Raw genomic sequence first — 15,418 nt, 5'->3', positions numbered from 1 at the left:
CCAAATGTCACTGTCTTCCTGAGCTGTGAGTTATTTTCTAGTTAAATTCTTTCGGTAGCGTATCGCTAAGGCGGGTCTGTTGAGATTCCCCTCCTTGCTCTTCCTTCCTGGAGCAGAATTGCAAAGAACAAGGGAGTTGGTTCATTTTCAAGCCCTCGGGTTTTTTTGGTTGGTTGGTTGGTTTTTTATTGATTTCAGAGAGAGGAAGGGAGAAGGGGGGAGAGAGAAAGAAACATCAATGATGAGCGAGAATCATCGATCGGCTGCCTGCTGCACACCCCCTACTGGGGATCGAGCCCGAAACCCACGCCTGAGCCCTGACCGGGAATCCAACCGTGACCTCCTGGTTCATGGGTGGATGCTCAGTCACTGAGCCACACCGGCTGGGCTCACGCCCTCTTCTGAGTGCCATGTGCAATATGCAATAGCTGGTTTGCGGAGCCAATGGTCTATGAGGCTGAGAGTGGAGCCTGAGCCCCGGGATGGGCTGTCTGCAAAAGCCAACTGCTGAGGGCCACTTGCAGGGTTAGGAAAGACGAGAAGTGGCCGGAGGAGCTCGAAGGCAGGCGGAGTGACCGTGCTCTAGTAATTGGTAGGATGCTGGGGCGTGGCAAGCTTTGGCACAAGGTCCAAAACAAACAGAAATGGGACTGAATGTATACAGCTACCAGCCACTGCAAGAGCAGGCAGATGACAGCTGAGGAGGCTCCGGCCCTGGAGGATGGGGCCCTGCCCCTTTGGGCAGGCGATATGCAAAAAACTCAGGCCAAGGGCATGTCAATTCTCCGACGGGCTGAACCACTGAAGGACCAAACCCCTGAAGGACCGGGGGCGGGGGGCGGGGCTGGAAGTGGCTTGGAAACCTTAAGTGTTGGAGGAAGCATGGGTCCATCACAAGCTCCCCAGGGGCTTTGCCCAGACTGAACTTGCAGATAGTCGACCCCATGTATTCTGCAGAGAGCAGCCTGTCTTTTCCTTTCCTCTCCTGACCCCCGACGCCGAGTGTGTCACCTCTGGACGGGTCTCCGTGTCAACAAGAATGCGGGAGGCAAAAGCAACGGAAGCTGTATAGGTCACGACACCTGTGTGCCCGGCGGGGAGCTCACCTGGTGACCGCCGCCTTGAAAAGGGAGGAATGGCCCTAGAAGTACAGTCAGGTGTCGTCTCACTCATCGGACTCAATCGCAGGAAGGGGGGGGAAACGGAGCTGTGATTTCAGAATTCATCCTTCATTCTTACTTGAAGAACACAAGGAACATTTTAATTCTTTTCGCCTCCACGCCGTAACAGCTACCAAGGGAATGAAGACAAAGTGGAATAAACAGGGACTTACGAAATCCGTAATTAATGTGCACTAAAATTAGCCCATGTGAATCCGAATGAGCTGGGCCTGTTATAGAGGATGCATCTCACGTGTTATCAGCTGACTAAACTTGTCATCTGCTACAGCTTCTGAACAGAGGAGGCCACCTCCCCTGGCGGGGGGGGGGGGGGGGGGGGGAGGCTTGGTAGCAGGTGACGTGGCTCCTTGGTGAGCTGTCCTACCAGCAAAGGCGCCAGGTACTTTCACTCATCAAAGTTCTGGAAAAGCTAAAATTCTCTTGACGGTGAAGGAAAGGTAAGTCAAGCTCCGGTCACAGGTCATCGCAAAGCCGGTGTGGATCACGTGGGATTCTGGAATTCCCACGTGGTGACGTAATAATGTGTGTGCATGACATTTCCGTGGACAGGGAATGTATAAAGCCTCCAGAAAGCACCGGTCGGCTGCGTGGCTGAGTAATCAGGGCACCCCATCACCCCCACCTCGTCTCCAGGCTCCACCTTAGCCAGAGAAAGCACTGCTGCGGCCAGGTATCCGGATCAGAAACAGAGCCCGTGCCCAGGAAACAAGAGGAGGGAAGCTGGCGGCGAAGGAATAAATCCACTTGTGCCGACAGATTAACGAGCTCCCTCCTTGTGAAAGGGATCGGAGGGCAGTCAAGGGGCTGAGATGCGAGGGGAATGCGGAGAGCTGACTGTAAGGATGCGCTTCATTCGCATCTCAGCGGCCCGCAGGGCTCCGTGTCCGGCAGCAGGTAAGACAACGAGGTGTCCCAGTGAGTGAAGACTGGTCTCCACGAGGGACGCGGCCTTTGCCGGGCAGCGCATCGCCTCCCTCAGGAGCACGGGGCGGGGGATGAACTGGGCAGTGCCCCTGGCACCAGCTTCACAGTGAACGCCATGGGGATGTTCCCCTGACAGAGGATATCCTGTGGTCAAAGCCTGAGTTGAGTGTGGAGAAGCTGCTCTGAGGGGCTGAGCTGACCCAGACAGGCTATGTCGCCTGGCTGGGGGATGGGTGCATCTCTCTGCAGCTAACGCAGTACCCAGAGGAGAGGAGGAGGGGTCTTCCTTGGAGCAGCTCTTCCCCCTAAAGCCCCCCAACATCAGACATGATGACAAGACTGCTGAGCGATGCCCCCTGAGCAAGCCAATATCCGCCTGGCCATAGTTAGAAAGACAACTGGGAGGTACTGGGAACTTTTGAGTCCTGATACAGAAATGTGTTCAAATTCCCTTTTTAATTCTTTTCCTTGATTTACGTGTAGGTAGAGGATGGCAGGATCTGGTAGACAGGGGATGAGTCTGGATGTGAGCCCCAATCCCGGTGCAGCCTCAGGACACCGCTCACTGGACCCGAAGGCCAGAGAGAGGGGCACGGGCATTGTGTGTCGAGCCCGTGGTGGGAGATGAAATAATCTCAAAGTTGACCTGTCAGGTTTTTCTTTTCTTTTCTTTTCTTTTAAAATCCTCACCAGGGGATATGTTGTTTTTAAATTGATTTTTGGAGAGAGAGAGAGAGAAACACTGATGTGAAGGAGGAACATCAATCGGTTGCCTCCCACATGTGCCCCAACTGGCGATCAAACCCACAGCTTAGGCATGTGCCCTGACTGGGAATCGAACCCGCAACCTTGCGGTGTAGAAAACGACGCTCCAACTGACTGAGCCACCTGGCCGGGGCCCCATCACTTTTCCAGTGACCCCAGAGTGGTGACTGCAGCCTCCGGGCGCCTGTGCCGATCCTCACGCTCAGACCCAACAGCGTGACTCAGGAGGGAGCTCCCAGCCTCTGCTGCGGGGCGGAGCGGGGCGAGCCCAGGGAACACGCTAGGCTGAGTGGAATGGCACCCTAGACGGGAGCCCGAGCTAATTATCATGTCAGGCTTCCCACTGGGACGCAGGTAATTATAGAGGGGAATATTACAGGGTTTCCAAATCCTGGAGGAAATGAGAAGCGTCTTCTGGAGGAACCTGCTGGAGGTGAAAATTCAAGTGATCAGAGATGTTTCACTGAGACCAGAAGCGAACGGATCGAAACAAAGGGAAGGCCAAGGGGGAGGGAGGAGGTGATGAACATTTCTCAGGTCCCAGTGAGTTGTAGGCATCTGATATGCACTTCACAGCAGATAACAGGGTGAGTGTCCCTGCTGGCTGCCAGCCATCACTGTCACCTCACTTAAAATTGAACTGAAAGATCGAAGTTACCTCCACTGTCCAGCTGGGAAAAGCGAGGCTCCCACAGTGCTACCCAAGGCCACCCAGGATCCAAGGCCTGGCCTTCCTGATGTGGAATCCTGTGCTGTTCCATCTCTCACGTCACTCCCCTTGAGGTGGGTAAAGGGTTGAGGATCTCTGGGTCCGGGACCATCCTCACTTGGTGGCGGCGGTGGGTGTGTGGGGGCTGCAGGGGGCTCATTTCTACGCAGATCCGCAGAGCGCCCACAGTGGTAGGTCCTGTTCGTGGATGAGGCTCCGTCCAGGTCCCCCACCCCCCACCTAACTCTTGCTGAGCCGAGCCTGCCGCCTCTGCAGAGCCCATCATGCCGACGCCCCAGTGTGGTGCCGCAGACAGGAGCATTTCCTGTGACAAGCTGCAAACAGCGAGACGCATGTCCTGAATTTTTCCATAGCCGTCTCTGAAAACCTCTGCGATCCGCCGGAAGGAAGAAAGGAAGCGAGCTCGCAAAGCAGGAGGTAGACTGGGGGCAACGTGGAGACGGAGCGTCTATCAGTTCCACCCATACCTGCCTGGGTGACCTTGAGCTCGGTCTAATTTAACCCCTCTGGGTGGCAGTTTCTAAAACATAAAAGAGATACACAAATATCTAAATCATATACGTGAAGCACTTCACGCCGGGAACTGCGAAAGGCCCCAGGAGGCGGCAGCCTCTAGTATCATCGATGTATTTTATTACCACGATTTATGCCTTTGAGTGGGGCTCAGTTTACTCATTAACTGAGCCTGGGTCTCTGGCTGTGGAGCAAACTCCTCCAGTTTCTGGGAGCAAAGCAACGGGAAGTAGAGGCTGTTGCATCAGTGTTTTCCCTGGAAAGGTCTGTGTCGAATAAAATTTTCCATTCGGTCTTTGTCCCAGGAAAATGAAGCATCCGTAAGTTCTTTCCGGCCATTGGCTCCTTCCTGCGGAGTCTGAGCGCTGTCCCTCCAAAGCTGCCCCCGGAGCACGCGGGGACTGGGCCTGGGTAGAGAGAATGCCCAGGCTCGCGCCACCAACAACCCCAGAACCTGTGAAGGCTCCTTTCGTGACAAAGAAGCCTGCAGATGGGACTGGCCGAGATCATCTGGGGGTGGAGTAGGACCCTGGACTACCTGGGTGGGTCCTCGCTGCGAACACAGGCATCTTTATAAGGAGCAACAGGGTACATGTATAGCATCTTATTTATCACACACATGCATACATATAGCATTCTCTTTACTTACGAAAATAAGTGTAGCTTATTTCATAAAGAATATCCCAGTTACCTCAGTAGCAGCATTACCCCCACTTCACAGATGAGAAAACCAAGTGAGCCCCAAGAAACTTGTCAAGAGAGACCAGCGAGTAAGTAGTAGAGCTGGAATGCCAAAAAGGAACCCAAGGAGCTCCTCAGGTTCCCCCAATTAATTTTCTCATAATACCTTTATTCTTTTCTATTCTTACCTGTGTTTTCTAGTTATGCTACATAAGACACGTATTATTCTTTGAAACAGAACACCAATACATTGTTTTCAATTAAAATAAACCCAAAGACACAAAACGAATTCCTCCAAAAATGCTGAAAAGGAAAGGGCTGGTAAGGACATTTCAGAACGGGGTCCCGCATGGAGGAAGCAGGTAAGACCAACGTCCGTGTCGACCACACTGAGTTCAGTGCTTTAAAAGAGCACGAAGCGGAACGAGACACCCGTGTTTACGGAAAGCTCATTCCGCAGCAGTCAGGCAACGGCGCGTCGGGCGCCCGGCGACTCGGCAGCAAATACGTAAAGAAAGGAACTCGTTTCTGGAAATAGGACTAAAACTGTTTGAAGTGACTGGAGCCGGAAGTTTTATCACACAGTGATGCATCTAGAAGTCACCCCCAGAACAGAGCCAAGAAAGATCCGCCCTTCCTCCACCTTGGCCCCCAAAACAAGACCCCCACCACGATCGCCCAGGCCCTCCCCACCCTCCGCCCGGCAGCCAGCGGCGGGACCTCACCTGGGACGTTGTGGACGGTGATGGCCAGGATGAGCAGCGTGATCCTCCGCCAGCTGCTGCCACTGGGCGGGGCCGGGCTCCCTCGGGGAGGCGCGGGGACAGCAGGGCCCGCCGGCTCGGGCAGGTCGGCCGCCGCCTTCTTCCTCTGGTAGGCCTCGCCGTTCTCGCTCTTGTCTGAGCCGGGAGAGGGGCGGGAGAGGGTGGACTTGGAGCATGAGCGGCACCTGGGCCTGGGCCAGCGGCAGGGGAGCTTGTAGGCCGGGACACCAGCTGCCTCCTAACTTCCTAATGGGCCCCGCGAGCTTCTGTGCGGCCTTCATTTCTCAGTCCCTTCATCCACTCATTCACTCACTCACTCACTCATTCATTCATTCACTCACTCATTCATTCACTCCCTCATTCTCTCACTTCTTCATTCACTCATTCATTCATTCAGCAAACATTTGCTGACTCTACATTCAGTGCCCAATGTAAAGGTATTAAAAGGGGGAGAGAAGATGAAAGAAGATGCTGGAAATGCCTGTTTTAGGGAAGCAATACTGAGTAGTGATGGGAAGCATGGAGTCTGGAACCAGGCTGCAGCTCACAAGCCGTTTAACATCGCTGTGCCACAGTTTCCTGATTCACAAAACGGGATAACAGTACCGAGTGCAGAGGGCGTCAGCAAGGATTAAAGGAGAGGCTGCATGGAAATGCTTAGACAGTCCCAAGTGCTGTGTGTGTGAACTGTGGTGGCTGTCACATGCTCTTCTCTCCCGCAGTCCATCAAAGATGTTGAGGTGGCAGAGAGGGTCCGGTAAGCTGGCATTGAGTGACACCGGAGATGGAAAAGACTCCACGAAAATCTCGTAACTACCATATTCCCGCTCATAGACAAACCTGAAAACAGTGTTTCTTAACCCATCCGGCCCACTGTTTCTAAGTGTAAGCAGGAGATACTTATTAACCCCGGGAACTTGGAACCCAGGGCTGCAGTTCTTTCCAGAGGGAAGAAAGGAACCTCTTCAAAGCAGATCCTCCTCAAAGAGCCTCTTTTAAAATCCAAACGCAGGCATCTAAGAAGCCACACAAAAGGGTACCGCCTGCTGGGGCTCAGCCTGGGGTCCCCCACTTCATCTTTGCCAGAGGGCCACCATATCACTGTTGCAGAATAAGGACCCCAGCAGGACAGACAGACCAGTCCAAGGCTCGTTCTTCCCACTGGACCACGGGGTGACCCAATGGGACACATGACCTCCTCGTTTCCTCTCCTCCAAACAAGAGGCATGATCCGTATCTCAACACATTGTGTCACAGAGAGAAAGCAGACAGGGGTCCGTGGGCACAAGTCAGGGGACCATAGCAAAGGAACCCTGCTGCCTGGGGGAGCCCCCTCCCCTCAGGGCTTGACTCCCTCCCTCCCCATGGAGTGATAAGTCCTGCCGTCTCTAGGTCATGGGACCTAAACCATTTGGATCAGCAACTGGTTTTGGAAGCTGTGATCTTCTCTCCAGAAAAAAATTTTTTAAAAATAATACTACATTGACAGATGATTTTTAAATGATTTTTGAAATCTTACCGATTCAAGGGCCTCAGATGAGAACACCTTGCTGGATAAATGCAGTGTTAACCTTTGTTTTCATAACCCCCGGGGCCCAGTGCCACCAGGAACACAGGATGTTGCTGTCAGTGGGATGGGGCCAAATCTCATGGGCCCAATGATGGGAGCTCAGGCCCCCAATGAATACGGGAGCACTAATTAACAGATCACCAGCCACAAGAGCCTCAAAAACATCCCCAAGACGTCACTGGAGATTATCTGGTTGAATTAGCACAAATGAGCAAATCCTAGGCTGCTAACTGCAAAAAATTTCAAATCCCTGGAAAAATACCTTCTCTGAAAGCTAAACCCCACTGTGTGCTACGATACATGTTTACTGTGTACTATGTGGGCACAAACAAACTCAAAAGGCCGACCGAGAGCAGAGAAAGAGGAGGCGCCATTGACTAATATTTTCCCTTCTTGTTTTGCAGAGAATCTGGATAATTTGGGGGAAGAAATTCAATTATTCACATGAGTGTGACAATGCTTGCGGAGAATTGGGTTCTGTTTCTCTAATTATTCATGGGATTAGCATGACTTCCTTTATATAATTTATGCTGAATTTCAACATGAAACAGTTACTCAACAATGGTTAGCATCAACGCTGGCAGAAAGAGAAACCAAGGCCCAAGGAGGCCCTTGTTGACGGTCATGTGGGAATTTAAGAAAGAGCCAAGGGTGATCTTCCCAGGCCTGGCCGAGGGCCCCTCAGCTCAGAGATATCCGAAACGAAAGCCCATGACCGTCTCTAAGCCTATCCACAACTCTCATACTGTGTCCTTTCTGTAGAGCTACAAACATAACCGCATTAAAGACCGTTGCCCAAAGATAATGTACATTGATGTTTTGCGTAATTGCAGTCAGTGCGAACGGTGACAGGAACAGATGCTGGATCACACTGGCTGCCGTGGGATCTTGGCTCTGTCAACACGGAATGGTGGCTCTGTCGAATCATTAGCCATAAGGCTTCAGGCAAACGCTGTCTCTGTGCCTCAGTGCCACTGGGGCAAAATGGGTCTAATAATCATAGCTACTTAGTAAGGTTGTTGTGAGGGCTGAAATCTACGTAAAGCACTCAGCACAGTGCCTGGCACGTGAAAGCCACACTCAACGTCAGCCATTACTATTGATTATATGCTTTAATGTGCAGTTTCATATTCCACTTGTTTCACTTAAAATTTCAGAAATATTTCCGAGATTTCCGAGCCTCTGTGCCTCTGGTTTTTAATGGCTCAACGGCGTTCTGCTTATTTCTAAGCCTTTCCTTTGCGAAACCATTTCCTTTTCGTTCAAGTTTCAACAGTCGCTCTTTTCCAGAAGCTAGAAGATAAAAGCTGCAGTGCCTCGCTCTTGCCACATGGGGGCACTCTTTCTGCTCCCTCCCACCCACAAAGGGCACCCACGGGGGAAAGCTCCTGTCTTGACTTCACTCACTAAATCTTTGTTTTATGGCCTCATGGTTCATATACACCAGAGGAACATGTACAAGGGGCTGGGCTACCCCAAGAAAAAGCTTAGCAGGTGAGGGGAAGTTCCTACTGAAGACTTGGGGGAGCTGCCCAATAATCCTTAAATCTTTCATGTGCTTGTCTGTAACTAATTGTTGCCCAACAACAGGTTTCCTGACATTGAACCACAGTGGAGCTGTATTGCACATGCAGGTATACGCATCTGAAAACAAAGGAGAGAAAATTCCCCTCTTTTACCCAATGCTCCCTTCCCACCTTCCATATCTTCAAAGTAATTTTGGCCTCAATGTCCCAAAAAACAGAGACATCAGTTGAAATAGAGAGAAAAACAAAAGAAATTAATTCTTGGCTTTTGATCTTCTGTGAGGACCACAGCCCGGCGGTTTAAAGAAAAAAGGGGATTTCCAAGGGGGGGATGCTGACTCTCAACATTTCTGTATTAAATGCTATCTTTAGAAGCCACTGGGCACTTGGGCCGTGACTCATCGTGGGGAACTGGGAGCGGCAGTGCTGGGGATGGCAACGTAATGCAGCAAGTGGCTGAACAAGAGACAATGGAAAGGGGAAGGGAAATAACGCCCTTGGTGCCTTTTCATGGAGAAATTCCTTTGCTTCTCTGAGCCGTCGAAGGCTACGTACCTGGCAACGTCCTGAGATCCCCCAGGACCCCCTCGAACTGCCAATATACAGGCTGCAAATGGGAAGTCCGGGCATGAAACCGACAGCAGGGCATTCATTTAACTCTCATCAATTTGACAGGTTCAACGGGTGTAAGTGGTCGATGGAGGGAGGGCTGCCTGGCCATCCCGTCCCTCGTGCCATCGGGCAAGTGCCCCGAACATAATACTCCTGCCAATAACCTCATTTCCGATTATAAAGCTATGAAATGCACACTGAAGCAACCTTGGAAAGCCTCAGAGTACGCAGGAGAAAATTTAAACCACACATAGTCATATCGTGGGAAACAAATGCTAGAGTTTGGCGTTATTTCCCTCCCCGCTTTTACAGGCAGTTGTGCATATCTCAGGTGGAATATACAACTGTGGACTTTCTGTTCCCACTAAACATACCACAAGCATTTCCCCCACAGAACGAAAACCCCTTACAAGCACTTCAAACACCACAAATTATTACTCACAAACTCTCAACCCTTGGGCATTTCAGCTATTTTTTTCCTATAATGATCACTGCAAAACCTTTATTTATTTTTTTAATTTTTTTTTTTATATCTTTATTGACTTCAGAGAGAGGAAAGGAGAGGGAGAGATAGAAACATCAATGACGAGAGAGTCATTGATCAAGCCCGCAACCCGGGCATGTGCCCTGACCGGGAATCGAACCCCGATCACCTGGATCCTAGGTCGACGCTCAACCGCTCAGCCACGCCTGGCCGGGCTAATTTATTTAAATAATCAGAAATGTGGACAAAGTTTCAGGAAGTTGAGCTCTCAATCAAAGGGCCTTGATGCGTTTGCCTAAGTAATTTCCAGAAAGGCCACGCCGTGTATACTCCCGGCGACAGAATTGGCCGGTTCTCATCCACTGGTTTCTCAGTCAGCCTGGGTATCTCTCATTTGGAAATAAATGTGTTCATTTACTGGGGAAATGCTATTTCCCTTCGTTTGCATTGCTTTGACTACAAGTAAAGTTGAGTATTTTTCATAGTTTCAGGCATTTTCTTTCCCTCGTCTGTGAAAGGTCCTCTATCCCAATGAGGCCTTTTAAAGTCATGATAACAGGATTAGCTAACTCCTCACAGACAGGGGTAATTTTCCTGTGATCCACTTACGTTTTTCACTGACTAATGACACCTAGCTGGGAGCCACAGATACGATTCCCTGTCAGACAGCTGTGTCTACCTGGCCAAGGTGGAGTTTCGGCCTCTGGTTTTTTTAAAAAAATATATGTTTTTAGTGATTTTAGAGAGAGAGGAAGGGAGAGGGTGAGAGAAAAAGAGAAACATGGATGAGAGAGAAACACTAATCAGCTGTCTCCGCACGCTCCCTACCAGGGATCCAGGCCGCAACCCAGGCGTGTGTCCTGACCGGTGACCTCCTGGAGCATGGGACGGTGGCTCAACCAACTGAGCCACACCAGCCAAGGCCAATCTCCATTTTTAAATTCCTTCTTGAGACTCCTTGAGAAAGCACAGTGCCTTCTTAAAAAACACGTTCCCTGCTTCATTTGTGCCACGGTCTGGTACGGTCCCAAAAGCTACTTTTCTCTCTCAATACTGAAACATCGCTGTTTCCAAAGGCGGAGGGTCTCTGACAGCTTTCCTTGCTTCCCCGCCTTCTTCCTCCCATAACCCCGGATTCCTACAAGCCAAGCAGGTCTGCGGCCAGAGCAGAGAGCAGAAAGGAGCTCGTGCGGACAGGCCCCTTGCCAGAGCTTCCGGATCTAGCAAATTAAAAAACAGGGTGCCCAGCTGTATTTGAGTTTCAGATATAGCAAAAGTGTTTCATGTAAGCATGTCTCAAATACTGTGTGGGCTACACTTACACTAAAAAATACTCATTGTTCATTTGAGATTTGAATTTAACTGGGCATCCTGTGTTTTATCTGACGGTCCTACTTGTGCGGAATGTAGGGTCCAAGTCACGGGCAGGGGGAAATCTGGCAAACGGATGGCACTGCACCCTGTAGGCAGCCCACACCTACCTCGGGGTGAAACATTCCAAGGACGGACTGTGTGGCTCACGTGTCACCCAGGGTGGGAAAATATTCCTTCAGAGACCAAGGAGGCTCCATGGAAGACAACAAATATCTATGATGCTCAGTTACTAACCCGCAGGTGGAGGAACATCTGGAGTCTAAGAAATGCGGCGATAAGCTTTTTTACCATCTTCTCAGACGTCACCGCTGATCACTAACGACGGCAGCCCCGCAGTTACCGGGGGTCTCATGCTGCCAGTGTAATGGGCCCAGTTCGATGCCCGTCTCCCAGGCACCGAAAGCGATGCCCACTGCCCCTGCGCAGCTTGTGAACAAGCAGTTGCTTAGTGACAACACAGACGCAAATTGCCCTGCATGGTTAGTAAAAATTAAACGCACATCCCAAGGAGAGATGGGCTCACTGTCACCTAAGGATTTCTCACCCGCGAAGCAAACCACCCACGAGCACGGTGCTCCTTCCAAACATCTAAGTGAGGTGATGATTTCTGCTCTCCGTCAACGGAGCCAAAATTTCCAGTAAGATTAAAACATCCGGCTACCATTTCCATACATTCAGTAAAAATCACCTTTTTCTTTTTTCTAAGAGAGGGCCGGGGCCATCAGATAGAAATGCAACCAACAGCAGCAGAATTGAGATAAAAACAGATTCCCCCAAACCAAGGCATTCTTGCATCTTCCCCAAGTTTATGTAGGGTCTGTACAGGGTCTAAGTCTACAGGATCCCTCTCTCCATCTATATTTCCTGTTTCTCCAGAACAGGACAGCACCAATGAAAATGCTGAGCTGCCACAATACATAGTCAGTATTAACACAGATATTCTGCAAACCGCAACAGGAAAACAGAATCTGTCTTCTGTCAAAGGCCACTTAACTGAAAGGAAATGAGGTGCTGAACAGCTTTAAGTGAGACTAATGTTCCATAAACATTTCCCGGATTTTCTCGCTTTTCGGGATACAAACAATTGATGCTCGAACGCAGGATAATCGCTAGAGATTAAAAATGAAAAAGATAAGCACGTTCCTAAAGATTTGGGGTTTGCTTTCTGTCTCTGTTACAAGGTGAGAAAGCCGAGGCTCTACTGGATGCACAGGAGAATTGGAGTCCATGTCGCGTCAGTAGGAGAATTTATCCAGCCCAGTCCCCAGTGGTGGGCAACAGACACCAACTCATTCATCAGAAAGGTACTGAGGGACTCAGGGAACCAACCCAGGAGGTCACAGAACCCATTCTGGAACCCAAACAGGATCAAGGGAGACCAGGACTTCCAGTTCTACCAACAAAATGCCACCACATCACCCCTCAGGGAAGCAACTTTATCTCAATACTGGAAACCACATGCCCAGCTTAGGTCACTGGCACTGAACACTGGCCGGTCCTGCTGGAACCACTGCCCCCTTTGCTATCGGGTCCGTCCGACTGGTCAGACAGTGGTCACCTCTAGCTGCAAGGGAGGCTGGAAATGCAACCGCTGTCCTGCGAGGCAGGCTCTGCCTTCTGCCAACACACCCACAGTGGGCAGGAAAGGCAAGTCCCAAACATGGGCAAGGGATTCCTGAGCTAAGCAGCGAGAGGGGGAGGAGGTGGGAGAGAAAAAGGGAAGGAAAGAACAGGGGGAAGCTACTGCGGGGAAGCTTTATTCGTGTCCTCAGACATCCACATCTTCAATCTCTCCAACTCTACATTAAATTTACACCAGGTTTTCCTCTCCCTTTAGAACAACAAATAAGCAAATGAAACCCATTGCACAGAGTTCTCAGGTCAACTCCCTCTTCCGTTTTCTGCGTACAGCCCTAGTAAGGTCCCAACCTCTAAAGATGTAGGTTCTTCCAACTGCAAAGGAGCTGAATTATGTGGACTTCAGGGCCCCTTCCGGCACTAGCAGCCTATGCTTCCAGAGACAGCCTTGGACACGGGCGGCCTAAGTGACTGCTCGTCCTGGTGAGTCAGAGAGAATGGCTGCTTCCAGCACCCAAGTTTAGGGAACGCGGTAGGAAAGGCCCCAGGAGGAGCTTCGGGGACAGCACATTCCAACTGCTCATAGAACAAGAAACGTCCACTAAGTGAGGAACAAATTCATTAGCCCGAAGTAATCAACAGCTCTCTGTGCCCTAAATTAAAAGGCACTACTTTCCCTTAAAATTGATTAAAATATTTTCCTGATAATATAGAAATTTGCATACATTGTAAGAAAAGGGGAAAACATTAATTAGCACAAAGGAAAACTGAAAATCATTTGCCACCCGAGGTAACCATGTTTAAAAAATCCCAACCACCTTTTTTACGTTTATACTGTGCGTACAGATGAACACATACACACACACACACGTACAGATTTTTCCATTTGATCACAATGCTTTGAAACACGACTTTAAATAGCAATAAGGCACGAAGATAGTCCACATTTTATAGATCCCCTGGATCAATGGTTCTCTACCTGATTTCCCTTAGCTAACACAGGTCAAGATGGGCACTGTGCAGAATTTCTAGTAGCCAAGCAAAGAACTAACTAAGAAAACACACTCAGGCCTTTTTTCCTGTTAGATGAAAAGATGTGTTTATTGTCCAAATCATTTCAAGGTTCAGGCACAACCAGTTACCATCCAAGCCTCCAGAGAGCTCTGGTATTTAAAATAATAAAAGCTAGCTGGAGAGAATTATAAATCACCACTTAAAAATTGGCCAAGTGTTGGCAGAACTTAAAAGGGCCAGTGTTTCTGGCTCTGTGATTTCTCTGATGCAAATGTTTTATCTTTGTCGGTGGTTTCTGAGCCCTTCCTTCTTCAACCTCCATTTAAATGCTGCATTGAGAGGTCTCCACTCTCCGGCCTTGCCTAGCCCTGGTCTCTGCAAGAACCCTGTAATTCCAAAGTAATTAGCCAACCTCGGGGTGACTGTGAGATCTGCAGGCTTCACCCTCACAGCAGGACAAAATAGACATCTGAGGGCAAAGAGGACTTGAACTTGGCCTTCAGGCCTAGACTCGGGTCCATCTTCTCACCCAAGACTCGCTGCCCACACAAACTCCCAGGTCCTTACAATGGTCTCCTGGCCATGAGTTCTGGCCAGATTAACCACTCTGCCCATGAAAGCAGCCAATCTTCTTGACCTGGGCAGTCCTTGACCTTGGTCACCCACAGGTCAACCCTGTCCAAAAGTCTAACCAGGGAAGAGCAGGCTCAGGTGGGGAGGAGCCCAGAGGAGCCCGCGAGAAGCAGGGCGTGCAGGCGGGGGCAGGCTCCTCCTCTGCCTTCCCCTTCTCTCCCACAGGGGAGCCCCCTCCTCACCAACACTGAGGGCTCCTGGACACTGCCCAGATCCAGAAACATCACGTGAAGAACAACAGGGGACTCCCTGGGGATGGGGCAGGTGGTTGAGCTGCATCTCAACAGATGAGCTTACTAACCAGGAAGAAATTCCAGTACATAACGGAAATGGTGGGGCAGAGGAAGTGGGGTCTGCCACAGGGCACCTGCAAAGGGCGCAAGCACCCCAATTCCCTCAGGTAGAGAAGAGGCCCAGTGTCAGCATAACCTACAGAGCTGGAAAGGTGAAGCCACTCGAGGCCCTAAGGGGCATTCTTGGGCTAGCTGGCTCATTTCCCATCAGCCTGGATTTAGTGGTGAGGATCCATTAGCATATCATTGAGATGCAAATAACTTACACTTTATATAAATACAGCTGTTTGTCTCTGAAACTTTGTTTTCTTAATTAGCTAAATACTCTCTCCCCCCCAGCAGAGTTGTTGTTATTAATCTGTTCAAGAAAGAAGCAGAGCGCAAAGGTGAACTACAAGAAAAAACAACTCTGCCAGAATGGGGTTCCCAGCAATGAAGAAAAGCCCACTCTCCCAACCTGGGTGTCCCCAGACGAAAGAACACAGGTCCCATCACTTCCCACGACTGCGAACTCCTATCCAGGTTTCACAAGCAGGTGGGAGTAAATGCGGAGAGAAAACGTGCAGGCCCCGTGGTGAGGGTCCCAGGCAGATCCGGTACTAGTTTCTCAGCTGTCACTACCATCCTGTGTGCCAGGTCAGGAAACACACAGGGGACTCTCCATGTGGCCGTGCGAAGGGAGCAGGGAAGATTATGCATATTTGGGGTTGTCATTTGATACCCCTGTGCCTCCGTTTCCCCATCTGCCAAATGGAGATGATAACATTACCCACCCA

At 50.3% G+C, this 15,418-nt stretch overlaps 1 protein-coding gene across 5 annotated transcripts in view; it reads right to left on the bottom strand.

Moving 5' to 3' along the window:
• Positions 1–15,418, bottom strand: part of SLC39A11 (solute carrier family 39 member 11) — a 156,695-nt gene that overhangs the window by 60,829 nt on the left and 80,448 nt on the right. For 4 of the 5 annotated variants that reach the window (XM_081162810.1, XM_081162811.1, XM_081162813.1 and 1 more), the window contains one exon: positions 5,520–5,693. In XM_081162810.1, the coding sequence (XP_081018936.1) occupies positions 5,520–5,693 (174 nt within the window). Of the gene's footprint in view, positions 1–2,164; positions 4,515–5,514; positions 5,694–15,418 lie in introns of those variants that run through there. The other variant, XM_081162812.1, reaches the window with a different exon arrangement.

The sequence above is a fragment of the Miniopterus schreibersii genome, assembly GCF_964146895.1.
Source record: "Miniopterus schreibersii genome assembly, chromosome: 16".
NCBI lineage: Eukaryota > Metazoa > Chordata > Mammalia > Chiroptera > Miniopteridae > Miniopterus > Miniopterus schreibersii.
Note: the sequence above shows the minus strand (reverse complement) of the source record. Positions and strands in the feature narration are given on the sequence as shown.